Below are 20,195 nucleotides of genomic sequence, written 5' to 3' on the forward strand. Positions count from 1 at the left end.
GATACGCCTACGCAGATCTCAACTGTACACAAGGCCTATTAACATTGATTTTAGCAGTAATACTATTCTCGTTGATCATGGTGATCTGGAAACCTAAATTTAAAAATGGTTAATCAACAGGTTGGGATTGTGGTATTGTTTTGCGTTTTACCCTTGATTTACAACCAGAACAACCCAGAATGGCCATAGTCTCAAGCTTACATTCGATACTCAAGCAGCATGGGGCGAAACCCCAGCGGCAATCCTTCAAGTTTAGCCACTGTAGTAATGCATGACACTGAAATATACCACTCACACGAGTGGAAATGGGATAGAAATGAATGGATTCATGTCCTAACCGGAACAATTGGAGGAAACATCCAGATAGGATGTAGGAAAATCAGTGGGTCAACACATGAAAAGGCCTCCCAAATTACAATTTCTAGTAACCTATTGGAAGCAGACTGGCAGAAATTCAGCCCAAACACTGTAATTGGACCCTGTTCCACAAAAGAATGGAATTATACCAGACAAAATTCCACTATAACCTGTTGTCGTAACCGACATAACAGCAGCAACACCTTACACCCTAGTACGGTAGACGTTGAAATCACCAAATCTTGTGTCAGTGAGCAACGGGACTGTTGGCACAATTTCACCTTGGTCAAACCTGTTTATGTGGTATGTCACTGGCAACAAAAACAACTGGTCCCGTTGGGTCTAACATTCAAATTCAGAATGAATACTGTGGCCAGTCCCCCAGTGACGCTTGTTGCCGTGATCACATACCATGGCACAAACACCCTGACCACCTTGGATAACAAAGACGGAATTATACCCTTTTTTACTGTAGCATGTGGTGATGACGTTACTGTACAATGCAGATTGGTCAATGAATCCATCGTTAAACCTGTAAATAGTTATGGGATTGGACCCCAAGGCCCTCTCATGCTATGTGAGAACCAAAACCAAGATTGCTGGTTAAGTTTAACCTCTGTGCAAAATCCCTATAGGATCATGTGCAACAAAACTCACCTAAAACACTGGGGAGAGTTTAAAATAGATGTTATGGCCTAACCATTCATCATAAATGACCTCAAAATCTTTGAAATTGGACCGTATGTAATTAGAAATACAGATCAACAAGTATTGTTTAACCTGTCATGGTCTCTCAAATGAGTTGAATTATTAATGCAACATAATGTTTCAGGAGTCCAGCCAGCCTGCTCATCGTTTCTAAAAACCTCCTATGAAGGCTGGACAATCTGGCTGCTGAAACAAACCCCAAAGCGAACAAAAAGGGATCTGACTGGTATCCTGGGAACAGAATTAGGAGTCATAAATAGTATGGATTCTGAAGTATTAATGAATAAACTAGTCACTACAACTAGTGACTTGAATAAATTGGAGCATCCTTTACGATCTTCCCTATTGGCTCTAGGAACTAATCAATGGCTTTGAACAGATATCTTACCAAATTGGCAAGAAATGAACGAAAAGGATCACAAATTGATCATGGATGCAATTGGCACAGCCCAAAGTAACGTTTCCTTGGCTCTCAGCTGTATCCATGCTCAATTATGGATGCAATCAATAACCGCCTCAATCATAAGGGAAGGTGAAGAAGGCACCTTACCCACTGAAATCAGGAAAGTAATCTGGGACAATGCAATTGACTTTGAAAGGAAATTTCAATCCTGGTGGTACTTAGTAAATTTCACTTATGATTCCACCACAAGCACAGCCACAGCTTTTGTGCTAACTGTATACAATGCTTCGGTATTCACGATACACCCCATCATTGCATTAGGATTGAATCACAACGGAACTATACTCTACCCTCTAGACCATAGAGTATGGGCCCGGAAAAATGGAAATAAATGGCAAACAATTGATGTCAATTCATGCATTGTGCGAGAACAACAAGGATTCATTTGCGAAAGTAACACCATCCAGGCCCAAGACATCTGTCTTGACACTGAACAGAAAGTCTGTCATTTTGAAATCCGTCCTAATGAGAGCACAGAAACAATACTTATATATATTAGCAAGGGTTGTGCGTGCTTTAGAACTTTGTGTAATTCTATATCAGTTGACAATGTTGTTATAGATGTGAAAAACTATTCAAATCTTTGTGTGTGTAATTTTGTTGAGATTGTAGGATGTGACTTTACCTATTTAGCACCAGTCACATCTTCTCAGCTGCTGCAAGCAAATGTCACCCTGATTTGAGAACTGTCACCAGTGCCTATTGGAATGGATCTTACCTTCGCGAAGAAGCTGCTACAACATCAGGATCTAAAGGATCTGTTGAAACAAGTTCAGGACAATGGTAAAAGAACTCTAATTACCATACATCATGACACCGATGAAATACACCACGTCCTGGAACGGGTGAAAAGAGATGCAGAACGCCGATGGTGGGATGCCCTTTTTGGATGGTCACCCACTGCCACAGGAGTTCTCAACAGAATGCTTCACCCTGTTGTTGTTTTTTTAATCCTAACTATGCTGTGCTTTGTTTTGTTGGCAGTGGTATATGTAAGAATCTGGACAATGATGAAATGTTTAACCTATTTAGAATCCATATCTAGTGCACATAACACAATTGATGTCCCACATACTATGGGCATCCCCAAACCTATTTAGGCATTGTGAAACTTGAGTGACTATAGTCACGGGGTGGATTATGTGGGAAAATAACTGAAATTGGGGAAGATGGAGAAATACAGCTTTGCAAAGTTCAGCTCAAAGGCTGCAATAGTAGAGCAGCTTTGAAGTGAAAAACAGTTGCTGCTGCCAGGACGGACATGGCCTGCTGGACACAGCTGCTGCTCCCAGGAACAATCAAGGCCTACACAATATCCTTGAAATGGGGAGTAGAGTGATACAGAGGTATCACGGCTCATCCCTGTTATCAGGGATGAGGGAGCGCCTGGAGAAAGACAAATCTCAACTGCTGCCTTAGCAGTAATGGCGAATTAGCTACTAAATCACACCTCCACCCCTCACGAGAGAAACTTTCACCAATCCTAATAAAGTGATGTAAGACTACAGTCACTCGAGCTCCACCTAAAAGTAAAGAAATAATATAAAATGGAAAAAGACAAAGGGGATGTTAGGGAGAAGCCCCTCCATCGAAACGTCTGGGATCAGTTGACGGGCTGAACCTCTCTTCTCCCTCCCATAGGGACGCCTGTTGGGTAAGAGCTCTGTGTTACGTGCGCTTATTTACTAACACCTTACTAGCTATTTGGTATTATCACTGATCAGTAATAGTTTCATATTATCACTGCAGTATTTCAATTAAAGTTGTTTTTGTAGCTGGTCACTATCACCGTCTATCTACGAATCTGTATCCTGTCACAAATAAAATCTTATATATATAAAAGTTCTGGAGACTTTTGCCCTTATTATAAGGAGGTTGGGCTATAGTACTACTGCCCAGGTGTACTCGCCAAAATTATATTCAAAGTTTCTAGGAACCTTTGCCCTTATATAAGGAGGTTGTGCTATAGTACTACCGACCGGGTGTACTCACCGTAGTTATATATATACACATAAAGGTCCCAGCAGCTTTTGACCTTATTATACAAACCAGTCATTTTAACTTCAAAACATGACAGTTCCTTATACATTCCTTCCCTACTGAAGGAACTCTAACCCAAACAAATATTTATCACTTAATCAATATTATATTCAAATACGTGTGTATGCTGCTTGGAAAGACAAGTGAAATGTCACCACATCTCTTCTAATGGAGATAGCCAAGAGATGATTGAGAGCTGGATCTACGGTTTATGTTCTTAACACATCCCATCAAATGGCTCTTCCAGAAAGCCGTCTTTTTCACTACAAAAACAAAGCTGTGCTGTACAGTCTGCACTACTGCTTGTTACCTTTGGCTCAGGGGCTGCTAAAGGGGGCTGGGTGCTATAGCCAGCAAACTACTAGTGTAGAAACCACTCCACCTCTTCATCCCAAAGTGCTGTTTCACTGTGTTTTAGCTTATTTGGTTGTAAAAAGGGTGGAGGGGGGCAGCAGCAGCTGACCTTTGGCAGAACACTCTTGCCTGTGGATGAAGAGATGTGGCACGGAAAGAGTCCCTCCAACTAGTGACTTTTGACAAATTGCTTAACCTCCTGCTAACAATTTTACGGCTGAGTAACTAAAGGTCAGAGACACAACTGCAAGTTTTCAGTCTGATTCCTACTTTCTTTTGGCACAGCTCTAACAAGTAATGTTTTTGTACGTTTTTGAATCAATTTCTTTTTAACTTCTGCAAGTTTTTGACCCTAGATTAAATTATCTCTGTAGAAGTCATCTTGTTTACTTGTTTTTCTAGATCGGGAGAAAGTCAGAGGCAAGGCATGTCTTGCCCTGTTCATCCGGTGCCACCCTTGCACAGCATCAGTTCATGAGAAGAAAACGTGTGTAAGGTAGCCTGTAGAAAAAAACTGTCGGCAGAGCAATGGTCAGATGAATTCTTCTGGAACATTAAATCCCAAACATGCTACTGGTCAGCACACAACTTGGAATATGCTTGGGTACTGGAAAAAAAAAAATGGGTGTTTGAAATGAGGAAATAGCTTTTCTCCTCATTCGTGTCTCTAAAATAGGGGGCGGGGGAAGCAGCTGCCGGTGCACCAGGACCTTGGCACTCCATTTTAGCATGAGGCGAACGCCTCTCGCGTCCTCTCCTTCCTCCTGGCAGTGGCCACCCGCCAGGGGCCGGCCCCTCCCCGGCGGCACCGGGGGGCCGGAGCGGCAGCAGCCTGCGCCCCGCCGCCGTTCTCTCCTGGCGCCCCGCCCAGCCCTCAGCCCGGACACTCGCCCCGCGGCGGCCGGCAGCGGAGCCGGACCGTCCCGGCGCTCCCACCTCCCCTTCCGGCGCTGGGCCGGCTCGTCGCGCCTCCCCTTCCTGTCCCCGCTTCCCGCCAGCGGCGCGGCCGGTTTGAATCGCGGCGGGAAGGCGGTGCCGCTGCTGGCGGGTGGGTCCCTGGCTGAGGGGCCGGGCCGAGGGGCGCCGGTGCCCGCGGGGACCCCGCGGCGGTTGGGCGGCGCGAGGGGCCGGTGGGGCCGCCGCCGCCCGCCTTTTCTCCTCCGGAGGCGGCGGCGCCCGCCGCGGGCCGGGCCGAGCCGGGCCTGTCGGGGCCGGGCCGCCCTTGTGCCCCCGGCCCGCGGGGAGGGGAGCGTGAGCTCGGGGTCTCTTGCGTGAGAGAAACAGCAGCTGCGACGCGAAAGTGACGGTGTAAATGGTGTCACGCGTTGTCTCACTTTGTCTTTTAACACGCGTGTCTTGTTACCGACCCGCACGTGCCGCGCCGGGCGTCGGGCTGGTCCGATAAAGCGAGCCGTGAAGCGCGTTGTGCGTGGTGGGGTGAACTAACGGGGATCTCCCGTTCTTTCCCAGGTGTCGAGGCGGAGAAGGCAGACTTGTGCCAGGGACAGCTCCCCCGTGACTTTCTCCTCGGTTGTATATTCAGCAGCATATACCGAATAGCGAAATGTCCTCGAAGAAGAAAAAGAAGAGAAATCATTCCGGAAATACGTTAACGGTAAGTTTTGCTGGTTGGAGCAGAACTAAACCAGCGAGAGTTTTGTTGGTGTTGGCTCCGGAGGCGGATGTGCAGGTGTTCAAGCCGGGCTTCCCTGGGAACTGAGCTGCGCAGTCGCTGCTGGTGCAGGTTTGGGGTGCGTGGGGTTTTTCTTTTTTGATTTATTTTTTTAAATTTATTTTAGGAGTGGTACATCGTCAGGCATAATGGGCCGTTAACTTTCAAACAGGCAAAAGTTTGAAAACGGTCTTGTAAAATTAAAGCGAACAGCTTAAAGAGGAAATAGTTGATGTGTCTGTATTCAGTACCATAGCAAAAATTGGGGGGTGCAGAGAAGTGCTAGTAAAATTAAAAGCTCAGGAAGTTGATGTTTTCTTCTTGTAATTCCCTTTCCATGCACACACACAAACGAGTGAGGAAATTTACTCCCGCAGTTAGGATGTGAATGACATGTTGACAAATACTTCATAAACTAGTGCCGTTCTCCCCTACTCTTCTGCTTTACAGAAGTGTCTGTGTAATACTTGACTTATAAATCCCACCTTTTATAAGAAGTTATGCATAGCCCATATCCTGGGCTGTATCAAAAGGAGCGTGGCCAGCAGGTCGAGGGAAGTGATTCTGCCCCTCTACTCTGCCCTCGTGAGACCCCACCTGGAATACTGTGTTCAGCTCTGGAGTCCCCAACACAAGAAGGACATGGAGCTACTGGAACGAGTCCAGAGGAGGGCCACGAAGATGATTCGAGGGCTGGAGCACCTCTGCTATGAAGACAGGCTGAGAGAGTTGGGGCTGTTCAGCCTGGAGAAGAGAAGGCTCTGGGATGATCTTATTGCAGCTTTCCAGTACCTAAAGGGGGCCTACAGGAAAGCTGGAGAGGGACTTTTTACAAGGGCGTGTAGTGATAGGACAAGGGGCAATGGATTTAAACTGAAAGAGGGCAGATTTAGGTTAGATATAAGAAAGAAATTCTTTACATTTAATGGCATGAGCTTTAATAAGGCCAAGTGCAGAGTCCTTCACTTGGGGTATAAAAACCCCAAGCATTACTATAGGCTCGGGGAAGAGTGGCTGGAGAGCTGCCTGGCGGAGAAGGACCTGGGGGTCTTGGTTGACTACCGGCTTGATATGAGCCAGCAGTGTGCCCAGGTGGCCAAAAAGGCCAATGGGATACTGGCGTGTATCAAGAATAGTGTGACCAGCAGGAAGAGGGAAGTGATCCTGCCCCTGTACTCGGCACTGGTGAGGCCGCACCTGGAATATTGTGTCCAGTTTTGGGCCCCTCGCTTTAAGAGAGATATTGAGCTGCTGGAGTGAGTCCAAAGAAGGGTGACTAAACTGGTCAAGGGGCTGGAAAATAAAACTTATGAGGAGCGGCTGAGGGATTTGGTTCTGTTTAGCCTGGAGAAGAGGAGGCTGAGGGGAGACCTGATTACAGCCTACAAATACTTGAGAAAAGATGGTGGGAAGGTAGGGGAAGGGCTCTTTACATTAGTGTTGGGTGATAGAACAAGAGGAAATGGGTATAAGCTTAGTCAGGGGAGATTCAGGTTGGATGTTAGGAAGTATTTCTTCTCTGAAAGGGTTGTCAGCCACTGGAATAGGCTGCCCAGGGAGGTGGTTGAGTCCCCATCCCTGGATGTGTTTAAGAATAGGGTGGATGATCTACTTGGGGATATGGTTTAATGGGGATTAGGGATGGTTGGACTCGATGATCTCTAAGGTCTTTTCCAACCTAGAAATCTATGAATCTATGAATCTATGGTGAGGTACTGGAACAGGTTTCCCAGAGAAGTTGTGGATGCCCCATCCTTGAAGGTGTTCAAGACCAGGTTGGGTGAGACTTTGGGCAACCTGGTGTAGTGGAGGATTTCCCTGCCCATGGCAGGGGGGTTGGAACTAGATGATCTTTGAGGTCCCTTCCAACCCTAACCATTCTATGATTCTATGATTTTTTTTTTAAAGTGAGAATCATTAAATTGGTTAAGGATAGAAATTCATGTAATACAGAGGTGAAAGAAGTAGTATTTTAATGCCTGAAAAGAAAAATGCCACAGGTCGCAGAAACTGGATATTAGACTGTTAGAAGTTTTCTGAACTTATGCCCTTGGTTTTATAAAATAAGACAAAGCTGATGCTACAGTATGGTATCAAATAGCAGAATATGTCCGGTTTTTACCATCGATTCTCTTAGACGAAAAAAACATCGAATAAGGAAAAACCACATGCTTCATATACTTTATGTCCTAGCTCAGCAGTCCGTATGGTCCAGGTTAAATGTATTTCTAGTCAAACATTCTTGAAATTCATTGTCATATTTAATCTGGTTTACGCTCAGAAAGCTGGATGAACTAGCTATTGACTTCATACCCATCCAGGAACAGAAAGCCAACTCCCGTCCTCACTGGAAATTGCTTCCACTTGAGGAACCAGATGTCTCAAGGATATTGAAGTTAGCGGGAACAAATCAACTCGAGGAGCTTGACGATTCATTTGGTTAGTATTAACTTCAATGTCATTTAAGGTATGATTTTCATGAACAAACCATATGGGCAAAATATTTAGTGCTTACCTAGGAAAAGGTATTCTTTCTTTGCCAGAGAAAGTTATGAGCAGGAGAGGCAGAGATTTTTTTGAGCGCGGTGTTATATTCTGTCGTTTAAGAAGTAACCGGAATAATGCTGTAATACATGCAAGTAAAAGTTGATGGAAAAATACTGACTATTCAAGTTTTATAGTCTGAATAGTAAAATTTCACATAATATAACATTGCAATTTGTAAGAGCTTATTTACATTTTAAAAGGAAAGTTCAATACCTTAAGTTACTCTATTAAATTGCACAAATTATGAAGTGAAATTTTTGCTATTGCAAGAGTATGCATGGCGACAAACTTATACATTCACAGGGATGTTTTTTTACATAAACAGTAACATCATAAAAACTTAATGTTTTTGGTGAAATATTAAAACCACTTTCATGCTCCATATGGGACTTGTGCAATGAGGCCTCACTATACTGGCAGAGAATCAATTTAGATGGAATAGGTGCCTCTGTGTGAAGTTCTCTGTTATTAAATATATGCAGCTCTTCTATGTCAATGTTGGTAAGAAACATCTTTGAAAAAACTGTGATTAGAAGTTGTAGAGAAAATGCTAAGAGCTGTTTCTCAACTGTAATATTTACTACTCTAAGAAAATCATGGAAATATACATGTAAGTACTAGAAATAGCATTGAAAATAAAAAACGCTGAAATAAAGAACAATACAGCAAAAGAATTTTCATAAGGGAAAGTCTGCAAAATGAAAAGCTCTTCCTTGCTTCTGTGGTATGTGTTAAAAACTGAAAAGGATACCCCCTAACACTAATGTAAGCTAACACTAAATTTTTGTGGCAATGTCCTTGAAACAAGAAATATATACTGCGGAAGGCAGACTAAAACCTTAAGGTTCTCAGAGTTTTAATTTATTCTAGTAGATATCTTCAAGAATTCTACTTACAAACTTTCTGTAGCAGCTGTAACTCTTCTTATAGCATCCAATAAAGCAGCTAAAAATCCATATTAATAAAAAAGGTAAAATTTAGAAAGTAGTTGTTTAAAGGTACAGAAGATTGATGTATGCCACAGCAAAGAGAAACTTTAAATAAACTGCACAAAATATTTTGCCTGCTATGTGCCATACGTACGTGCTGAGCTTTCATGCACGTTTGGTTTCAGTTTGTGAAGAAACAGCAGGTGGATGAGTATAGAAACTATGAAGCTTTTCACTGTGTCGTGGTTTCGGCTGCTCCAGCAATTAAACTCCTCACAGCCGCTCACTCACCCTCTCCCACCCCCTGGGAATGAGGAAGAGAATTAAAGAAGAAAAAGAAAAGAGACCTGTGGGTTGAGATAAGAACAATTGACTACTACTGCTACCAGTATATATATACATGTGTATGTACAATGATAAATCTATACGGACAAGTGATGTACGGTGTAATTGCTCACCACTCCTTGACTGAGGCCCGTCCCATCCCAAACTAACGATCTCCAAACAGGTAAGTCCCGACACCGCAATCCCAGATGAGTGAGAGGCCGAAAATAGAGAGCGAGACACAGAGAGCACTCTGCGAGTCCGAGAGTGAGAGTCCCGGAAGAGCAAAGGCCCTTCTTTCCGGCTGATCCTCACTTTTATACTGGGAATGTCGCTGCATGATATGGAATACTTCATTGGCCAATTTGGCCCTCAATCCCAAATCTAAGTTCAAATCATAAGGGAGTTGTGGTCGCTTTGTCCCAGTCATGCTCCCCCCTATCCTGTTGTGCTCCTGCACACCAGCACAGACATGGCAGCTGGAAAGTCCTTGAGGTCTCAGTGCCAACTATAAACATCAGTGCTGTGTCAGCGTTCTTCTCAGAGCAAGTCTCAGACTAAAACCAAAACACGGAGCTCTTCTGGCTGCTGAAAAGAAGAGCTAACGCTCTCTCAGCTGAAATCAGGACACACTATATATATTTTGCCTAATCCTCAAATAATACTTTTAACAAGGCTTCCTTCGTATTAGTGAGAAAACCACAAAAATTCTAACCAAATGCTGAATGGCAGGCAGTGCTAGCATGTCCATGCCCTTTGCCTGAACACATGGGAACAATTTTCATACGGCTTATTTCCTGTTCTTTATAGATCACCCTTTGCACAGTACTGCTGTGGATGCTTATGGAGAGGAACATTCACAAAACGAGTCACTTGGTCATGTTTCAGCTCCACAAAGGAAAAATACAGAAACAAGGTCTGGTGAAAAAAATAATTGCCAGTATTTAATTTAATCTTTAGATTTTTAGATTAAATGGGAAAAATGTTCAGTTTGTCAGGTTTCCCTAGCTGTTTATTAAATAGATGCTTTAACTTAAAATTTTCCAGATGATAAACCAAAAGAGTAAGTAAGGTTGAGGGATGTAGAAAAGAAATGGGAAAATTTTTGTAAGCAGTACATTGATTTAAGTACTTACTGTGGGGTTTTTTAATATGAAAGGATTGTATGAGAGTATGTATTTTTTGTTGGTTTTTTTTTTTATTATTTCCAACCCCACCCCCCACGAAGAAAGCCTTCTCCATTCCTTCTACAATATCCTCAATAATAATTTTTTTTCAGTTTCAAAGTTTCTGCTGAATACAACATGGCTATTCCAGTGGTCAGTTAGTAATGGATTTCTAAACTGTCGTGAGGGTTGCTGTTGAGGGATAAAGATTCTGCTCCCTTTCTATGCCATTTACAACTTTTTATGTAGCTTATTTAGGAAACGCAAACTAAATGCCATAGCAGTACAAAATGTTCCCCAAAACACAAGACTTGGTTGTGTATATGATTGAAGATCATTCTTTCTCAGTGTGTAGTGTATTTACATGTGGATATTTTTCTTTTCCTAGTCAAAAAATGCATCGCTCAACAACGTCTGATGGTGATGTTCAGAAATTCAACACGGCTGATCCTGAAGATCAGCCCCGTAAGGAGAACACGGTACAGAAAAAGTTGCATATCAGTCAGTTTAATTTTAACTTGCTTCATGCCATGCCTGCATTAGCAGGGGGGAGAGGAAGACCTTTCTTTTGTTTCTTGGTACTGCCTTAGTACTTAATTGTATCTGAAATAATTAATCCTTGAAGTATTCCTGTGAGATGACCAAGTGAAATGATTAAAGCTATGGTCATCGTGTCAACAGGGACTATATTAGCCAGGTGTTCCTGATTCCTGTAGCCCATTCTCTTGCTCAATTGGGAATATGTTCTTTCCTTCTTTCAAATATATTCTTCATGTCTGGAATATATGTACTTAAAGAATGGTGTACTAAATGGAATATAAATCCCTTGTACTTGTTCAGTATGGAAGTAAAACATATTTATGAGAGAATTGAATTTTTCATTGATAAAATTAATTTTGAATATATATTAGAGTTAAACAAAAACAACTTGGTTTTGAACGAGTGTTTTTCCACACTTAGACCACAGTTAGTGTAAAATGCTTTTAGCCCACTGAGCTTCCAGGTGTACAGAGGAAGAGTTAACTCTGCAGACTTGAGAAAGTAGGCCTAGGACAAAAGAAGCTATGCAGTACTTTGCATAAAAGTTTTTTACGTATTGAAATTTATTGGAATTGTTGAAAATCCTGCTGTAAAATTCAGTACCAAGTGTTAGTCTTTCATCTGTAAACTGCAGGTATGCAGCACTCTTGTAGAAGTACTGTTGTTGTCACAAAGTAGTCAAAGTAGAGAAAGCACTGGGACAGAACGTGGGTGAAGAGGAAGGCGAGCAGGCGCTGTCGATCAGAGAACTGTTAATACTGGGCGATGACTACACAGAACTGAGGGTCCGTGTGCTCCTTAAAATCTTTCTACTGCTGCGTGGCCAGTGACTGATATGTCAGTCAGTCAGTGCTGTCAAGCAGCTGCTGTCCCTCAGCAAAGTCCTCGCTGTGCGGTGATTCCGGTGAAACAGCCCCAAGTAAACGTTACTGACACTTCAGTCAGGAAATGCTTTCCTGCATTCTGCCTATTTGCCGTCTTGCAGAATTTTAAATGAGTAAATCTAGGTGTTTTTTTGGAACTTAATCTGCTTTTTATACCACAGAAGGCTCTGAATACTACTCGATTCCAGGCAGAAAAGAAGAGGCCTTCAGAGGAGAACATATCAGATCCTTCTGGTAAAGCAGACTTTTCAAAACTCCCATATAGCTTTTCCTCATTCAAGGTGAATGCTTTTCAATGACTCAATAGCTTTCATTTCTGGTATGTAGCAGCATACTGCTGCTAGAAATGGGAGGTCCTCAAGGGTCGGTACTGGGACCAGTATTGAACTTCAACATATTCATCAATGAGTTGGATGAGGGAATAGAGTGCATGGTCAGCAAGTTTGCTGATGACACTAAACTGGGAGGAGTGGCTGACACACCTGAAGGCTGTGCTGCCATTCAGAGAGACCTGGACAGGCTGGAGAGTTGGGCAGGGAGAAATTTAATGAAATACAACCAGGGCAAGTGTAGAGTCTTGCATTTGGGTAAGAACAACCCCATGTACCAGTACAAGTTGGGGACTGAACTGTTGGGGAACAGCACAGGGAAAAGGGACCTGGGGGTCCTGGCGAACAGCAGGATGACCATAAGCCAGCAATGTGACCTTGTGGCCAAGAAGGCCAATGGCATCCTGGGCTGTATTAGAAGGGGTGTGGTTAGTAGGTCGAGAGAGGTTCTCCTCCCCCTCTTCTCTGCCCTGGTGAGGCCACATCTGGAATATTGTGTCCAGTTCTGGGCCCCTCAGTTCAAGAAGGACAAGGAACTGCTTGAGAGAGTCCAGCGCAGGGCCACAAAGATGATGAAGGGAGTGGAGCATCTCCCTTATGAGAAAAGGCTGAGGGAGCTGTGTCTTTTTAGCTTGGAAAAGAGGAGACTGAGGGGGGACCTCATTAATGTTTATAAATACGTAAAGGGTGACTGTCATGAGGATGGAGTCAGGCTCTTCTCACTGGCATCCAATGATAGTGAGACAAGAGGAACAAGGGAAATGGATATAAGCTGGAACATAGGAGGTTCCGCTTAAACATGAGGAAGAACTTCTTCCCAGTAAGGGTAACAGAACACTGGAACAGGCTGCCCAGAGAGGTTGTGGAGTCTCCTTCTCTGGAGATGTTTGAAACCCGCCTGGACGCGTTCTTGTGTGATCTGATCTAGGTGGTCCTGCTCCAGCAGGGGGATTGGACTAGATGATCCTTTGAGATACCTTCCAATCCCTAGCATTCTGTGATTCTGTGATTCTTTCCGTTTTGGTCTAGGCAGTTATTGGCAGTGGTTAAATTGAGGGGCTGGTGTGCCACACAGCTCTGACCCCGCTATGGTTTGCATCCCTGGACTTGCCTGTTACTGCCCTGAAGGGGTAAAGCATAGGTGTGCATTATCCCTCACACGCAGCCTGGTTCCCCTTGGAGTGAAGCCTGTGTCCATGGGTATGGAGTTGTAAGGCATCCCTTGGTTCTGGAAGCCTGGAGCACCAGCTGTGGAGCAGAGCCTGGAATGCCCCTGACTTAACAGTGTAGGCACAGCTGGTAGTACAGAAGACCTTTGAGATCGGGAGCTTCGAGGTAGTGGCATTTTTTGGTAGAGAGAAACTGTTTCTCAGGTGTCATCCTGTTTCCTTTGAAAGGTTCTCCATTACATTCAAGTACTAGATTCACGTTTGGGAGTGTGTAAAGAAACAGGGTTTAGCTTTTTGTGAAATTAGTTATTAATACTATTGCAAAATTTAAAGAAACATATTTGTGTATAGCTTTTTTTGGAAGCATATATGGTATTAATACAAACCGTATACAGATATGATACAATAACTCATGACTCTGAGTAATGCAGGTTGCCCAAACTCAGGCTAATAGTTTTTACAGTGCAAATAGCTATATCTACAGTATGCTGTACAGTTTATCAGCCAGTGTAATAACATGCTCCTGGACTTGTTTGAAATGATGCAGAATAAGAAATAAGTTGTATATGATTGATCATCCAAATTCTGAAGTGTTGCCAGACAAATCTATCACAGCTCCTTAGCCAAAGACAGATGAAATAATTCACATATATCTCTTCTCAAGATTATTGAGAATAATCTTAAGAATTTGTATTAAAATATTCTTAACTTTTAGATGGTTATTTTAATGGTGGGCACAATAACTTTTCTATTATTTTAGAACATGTGCCTGAACTATACAATGCTTATCTTTATTCTGCTGTTTCAGTGGATAGCCCATGTTCTGTACAGGTTTGGTGTCCCAAAGAGCTGAAGAGATCTCCTAGAGATATTACAGAATTGGATGTTGTTCTGACTGAATTTGAGAAGATAGCAGCAAATTACAGGTAAACATTCTGCTTTCCTATGGCTGAATACTCATTTTTAAAAACAAATCACCTGCATTTTTGCTAACAGGCTGTCCTTTAGGGAATGCAGTATAGCATGGTTACATTCTGATGATATTTTAATGATGATTATGTTTCTGTGGTACAAATACTTTTTTCATATGTGGTCTTGAGGTGGTCTCCAGGGATTTGATATTTTTCCAAACATAAGAAAAACACATCTCATCTTATGGTTTTCAGTGTAGAAATTAATCTATTGCTAGTATGTGAAAGAGCCGCAGTTGCCTGTGCTACTAGCTGCTTAACATTGGGCTTTATTCGTTACTCAACATTTTTGGATGAGATTTCTCCTTTACTAAACGAAACGGGTTGTGTTTTGTTCTTCTGACTTCTCCAGACAAAGCATGGAATCAAACAGTTGCAGAAAAGCTGTCAATGGCTTCTGTTCTGCTTTCAAGGACCAAGTCACTGATCTTGTAAGTATACCATAAATAAAATCAATTTTGTGGTAGTGATTAGAGAACTGTATATTACATTGTAGTCAAAATGCCTATGGTTTTATATTGTCCTTTACACATTTATGTTATGATACTTTAAATTCTCAAGTCTCCTGATAGCATGAACAATACAAAACTAGAGTTTGTTGTGTGCAGGTTGTGGTTTGCTGTCTCTGTGCTGGCTTTCATGAGAATTGCCCTTAGATACAACACTGCTGTCATCCAAGTATGTAGCAAAATTGTCAGTTTTTGAGAATAGGGAAGCATCTAATAATCCTGAAGTGTTTTTCATATCTAAAGCAGTATGTAGTAAAACTGGAGAGCTGCATAATTTGGATGAGCAAGCAGTTATGTCAAACACTGTTTTAAAAGCTTATGGACTGGAGTTTTTAAAAGGTTGATGATTTTATCTTCATACTGCGTCTCAGTGACACTTGTGTACATGCCTGGCTAAGGCCTCTTAACACAGTTCAGGGAAGATCATCCTTTTTTAATTCACAGTTTGAACCTAACAGTAGAAACCCTATTAGCTTGGAAGACTAAGATTTCTTCTCACTAATTACGACTAGTGAAAATAAACTCAGAACTTTGTAGGAGTTGTGATAAGTACAACGGATAAGTGCTAGAACTATAGTTCCAAGTGATTCATTAGAATCAGTAAGTTTTAAAATTAATAGATTTATACATTTTATATAAAGTTGGAGAAAAATTAAGCTAGGTAGTTATTCAGGAGTATTACTTGTACCAACTGGTGCAAGACGACTAATTTTGTGCAACAGTCTTCCTCTGGCATGAGGAGAGAGGAAAGAATTGAAATACAACTGATACACTTGGAATCTTCTTTTGAAGCAGTGTTGGGTTTTTAAATAGGTTTTAATGTTATTCTAAAGTAATTCTTGCAGCTGTGTTTCTAGGAGGATAGAGATGAAATTAAGATCCATAGTCAACATGTAACTCTTCTTTTTCCTCTGTAGATAGAGCAAGTCCAGGAACTAAAGAATATGAAGAAAAAAAATGCCAAGGTAAATACATATCTGAAAGACATGTGATCACTAGTCTGTACAGCGTATAGAGGTGGGCACTGAAATTTCAAAAAGTTGACTAAAAAAAATAAAGTAATCCACAAAGTAAACTACATACTATATCATCAACTGCACAAATAGAAGATAGGGGACCACCAGAGCTGGTTGTTGTGGTTTTTGTTTTTAAAGATCTGAGGAGATATGATGGATTACAAACTCCATACATACACTGCTATACTACTGTAAAAAGGAATGCACATTAGGATGTGTAGGTATCTATACATGTGAATTTTTTTTTTTTTTTTATTTAATGAGCACTGGTGAAGCCTCTGGAAAGTCAATTAAGTATTGGGAGTTAATCTTCAAGAAACATAGATGAATATAAAATCTAGAAGAGAGCAGCAAAGATGGTGACCTGTGAGGACAGAATTGGATTATTTAGTTTAAAGGAGAGAAGTCTAAGTGAGCTACATTCCCTAAATACATGCAAGATTTTTGTTCAGAGGAAAGCAGTTCCGAGCGAGTAGTAATTGACTGGAAATGCAACAGGGGAGTGTCGTCAGGAGGAGGAACTAGTCTCAAGAACAGAAAAACATTGCAGTGGTTTCATCAGGAGAGAGGTGAATGCCCTACAGTAGAGATAAGAGCAGGTTAGGGACTGTCTGCCAGGGGCTTCCTGCCCAGATCAGTCTCTTCTGCAAACTTTTTGATAACAAAATAGCTTTTTACAAGTCAACAGAAAACTTAATCTGAGAGGTGGCAATTAATGTGCTAAAAGTCTTGTTAATTTGAGATGATATGGTAAGCTACTCTGCATGTAAAATGAAGATTTTAAATCACATCTGGCATTCACAGCCACTCAGTTATTCTTATTTTGCCTCTTACGCGCTTGTTTAAAATCAGATTTGTAGCTGCTAAATTTAGATTTATAGTTAGTTAGGCGTTTTTTAATTGGGTGTTGTAGTATTAAAGAAAGCTTAATTATGCTTGGTTCCTTAGTTATGGCAAGCATACTGGACATACATTCATATTACTCTGCATTTTTCAAACAAAAACCTGCTAGAGTTGATCATGTTTGAGTTCAGAATGTCACAAACTCCTTTTGCATGCTTGTCAATCCAGTGTTCCTTAAGAGAAATTTTGCATGGAGATAAGAATTTAACACTTCAAAGTTCTTTAGAATGTCTAAAATATGAATTTTAAATATGGCAGTTTATGAGGTCTAGTATCTTGGAATCTTCACACCCAGAGTCAGAAGCATAAAACCTCAAAGAAAAAAAGCCAATGGCATTTGAGTCGTTTGCCTTTGAAGTTACAGAAACTGTTTCAAAGACTTTCTTCACTATTTGTTTCAGGTAATAACAGACATCAAAAAGAAAAGGCAGCAACTGTTGCAACTCAGAGAAGAGCTAATTGGGTATGTTTCTAATAATGCATAATAATAACCTGAAGAACTTGAGTCTGCTATTTTGTGACTGAGAAACGAAAGTAACTTTTTTTGTTCTTTGATGAAACTGCTGAACATCATGAAAACAATGATGTTCTTTGATTTTACTTTGATGAAACTCTGCTCATGTTCTGTATTGCTTTCTGTGCTTACAAAAGCTCATGATAACCTCTCCTTTCCATGTTTCAGTCGCCTAGATAGTCATTCTTGCAAGTTCCCTTAGCTAACTGGTAACTGGGATGGTATTTCAGACCACATGCTCATAAGAAAAATGCTAATGTTACAATTGGAATTGCAGAGGTGATGAATCAAAGATTTACAAAGGCAATACTGAGGGTTTTTTTGATTTTGAGGCGGGAGAATGTATTTCACCTGGGCAATTTGGCAGGGATGCCTCTGAATAGACAGTTTGCTTCCACCTCATGTGGCCACACAGTTCCCCTTCTATTATTTGGCATTAATTTTAAGTATCAATTAGATACACAACACAGAAGTTATGTTCTTTGGAAGAACCATTAGACTTCCCCAAATCCAGCTGGTTACTAGTGACAAACTTTATACTGAAGCTGCGTGTAACATACACGCTGACTTTGTAGGGAGCCATAGGCTTGGATCCGCAAAGGCAGACTGAAGCCCTTTCTCGGTGGCCGTGACATCTTGTTTCTTTGCAGTACTATGGACAGAATTCACGCAAAGAAATAATTAAAGGCATCCCTCGCTATGGGTTTGAACTCCCTCACAGACTGAATGCTGTCATCGTATTTTTTATTTGTTGTGTTTTAATCATTTGATCGTTTTAAGAAAGCTTTTTTGCTGCAACACTATTAGATGAAAATGGCTGTTGGCGTTCCAGTTTTTGGAATGTTATTTTAATGGATTGAGCCTTTCAGTTTACATAGGCAGAGGCGTATCCGGCCTGTGGAACCTGAGTATGCTTTCAGCATAAGCACTGAACAGCTCAGCCTGCAAGCAGCTATGTGCAGAAGCAGAACACTGGGTCCTTAAGAAACTTCACTTGAAAAGCTTAAGCGCTTAGAGTGGCTGTATTATCAGACTCAAAAATGAGATGTGGAAAAAAGTTTGCAGGTGGTTTTTTTAGGGATTTGAATCCATGTTCCCATTTAAATAATATGCTAGTTATTCTAATTAAACAGTGTGTTACACTATGCCATGTTTTGTATTTCTGACCAGCCTTTCCCTTAAGACTTCTTCAGAGGAAGTATGTTCATAGTTATTCATGAAATAAATATGCAGATATAGTCATCAAAGCCTCGTTCTTTTTCAGAGCTGAACCAAAACTGCTACAACTACAAAGAGAATATGCTGAGATAGAGGAAAGGAAATCTTCCTTGAGGCAAGCAACTGAATTACTTACTGATTTAAAGGAGCTACAGCAAGACTGTTTGGATTATAGAGAAGAAAACCCAAAAGAAAAATGGGTAGTAAGTACATATTTTGCATGTGTTTCTGAACTGTTCTGGATCAGCCGCTCAACTAGTTTTTCTTTTGTGGACTGATGGGCATTTCTGTTAATGTTTAACATTAAATAACAATATGTTGTTAATTGTCTTTGTGGAAGCAACTTGAGAATCACTGCTGTAACTGCATGGCAGTATCTCACTCATTTTTTGGGTCTCATGCTAGAAATGGAAGTATTTCAGAGAGGATTCTGCTACCTTGCTGTCTATGCCCAGGAATTCAAAGGACATAGAAGCTAACAGTTGTCCTCAGGTCTAACGATTTTTACAGAAATTGAAGTAAGATTAACAGTGAGAAACAAGTAATCAATTTCTTTTGTTGTTATTGTTCAAAGGTAGGGAAAGCTCTGGTACTTATGTGGCTGTTCTGTAAGGTATTCAATGCTAAGAACAGCACTTGAATTTCATGTCCAGGTTAACTTCTCATGTAGTCTTAGAAGGCCTTCCCCTTTTGTTGTGGCTCATGACCTGGTGCGATGTTTTCTGTTGACAGTGCTACGCACCTGCCACGTGTAAGGGAAATATCACCATTTCAGAGGATTCACTGATGATGTTGGCTGTACTTCACTTTTAAAAATCACATTACACCATTTCAGATAGAGGAAAAATAAATACGGCTATGCAAGTGATTTTTCCAAGAGTTAAAAACGTTGCTTTGTAATTTTATTTCCTTAACAACAGTATGGAACTTCCAGCCTCCCTGCTCTTCTGGTGGAGTCGCGGAGAATTCTGGGAGCAGAAAGACACTTTCACAAGATTAATACGAAACTGGAAGAGGCTCTGGCTGTACAAAGAGGGAAGTTATGAAAGAAACATGAAGTGGCTTTTTAATAGACTTTTTGACATTTGTTAGCAACAATGTTTAAAAAGAGTGAGTGACTTAATCAGAGATTGTCTATTGTCAAATAGTCTGTGAGAACTTACTCAGAACGTCAGTGAAATTAATGAAATAGGTAAAACTTCTGTGCTCTGATAACAATAATGGTCTTTAATCTTGGGCTACTAAAGTAACTTATCTCCTTTACAAGTATATATTGCTTTCAAGAACACATAGACTTCGGTTGAACTAGTGATAGACAAATCTCTTTGTTAAATTTGTTAAATTTGTATTTGAAATAAATAATTTCCTCCCATTTCTGGAAGTAAAGAAATCTATTTACTTGGCTTATCAGTAAAACTTGGACATACAGCTAACAAAATAGAAACTGCACAGCAGTGAGTGTTAAAAGCTCTAAATTTGGAGGAGCGTTCCTGCTAAGTTTTCAGTCCAGTACTCTTCAGCCCCTGTGTAACCTTCCATGATCTCCGCATGCTTGTTGAAGATCATCCAGTTGTGACAATAC

General features: G+C 41.3%; 1 protein-coding gene across 1 annotated transcript; it reads left to right on the top strand.

Moving 5' to 3' along the window:
• The first annotated feature begins 5,486 nt into the window (after window positions 1-5,486).
• CENPU (centromere protein U) lies at window positions 5,487-19,681 on the top strand. Its single transcript, XM_086611679.1, has 11 exons — window positions 5,487-5,537; window positions 7,880-8,033; window positions 10,205-10,310; window positions 10,949-11,055; window positions 12,144-12,218; window positions 14,291-14,408; window positions 14,806-14,884; window positions 15,880-15,927; window positions 17,283-17,344; window positions 18,660-18,816; window positions 19,534-19,681. The coding sequence occupies exons 1-11, from the start codon at window positions 5,487-5,489 to the stop codon at window positions 19,657-19,659; spliced, it is 1,083 nt and encodes a 360-aa protein (XP_086467805.1). The 3' UTR covers window positions 19,660-19,681.
• The last annotated feature ends 514 nt before the right edge of the window (window positions 19,682-20,195 follow it).

This window comes from Tauraco erythrolophus, chromosome 5 (assembly GCF_009769465.1).
Source record: "Tauraco erythrolophus isolate bTauEry1 chromosome 5, bTauEry1.pri, whole genome shotgun sequence".
Lineage (NCBI taxonomy): Eukaryota > Metazoa > Chordata > Aves > Musophagiformes > Musophagidae > Tauraco > Tauraco erythrolophus.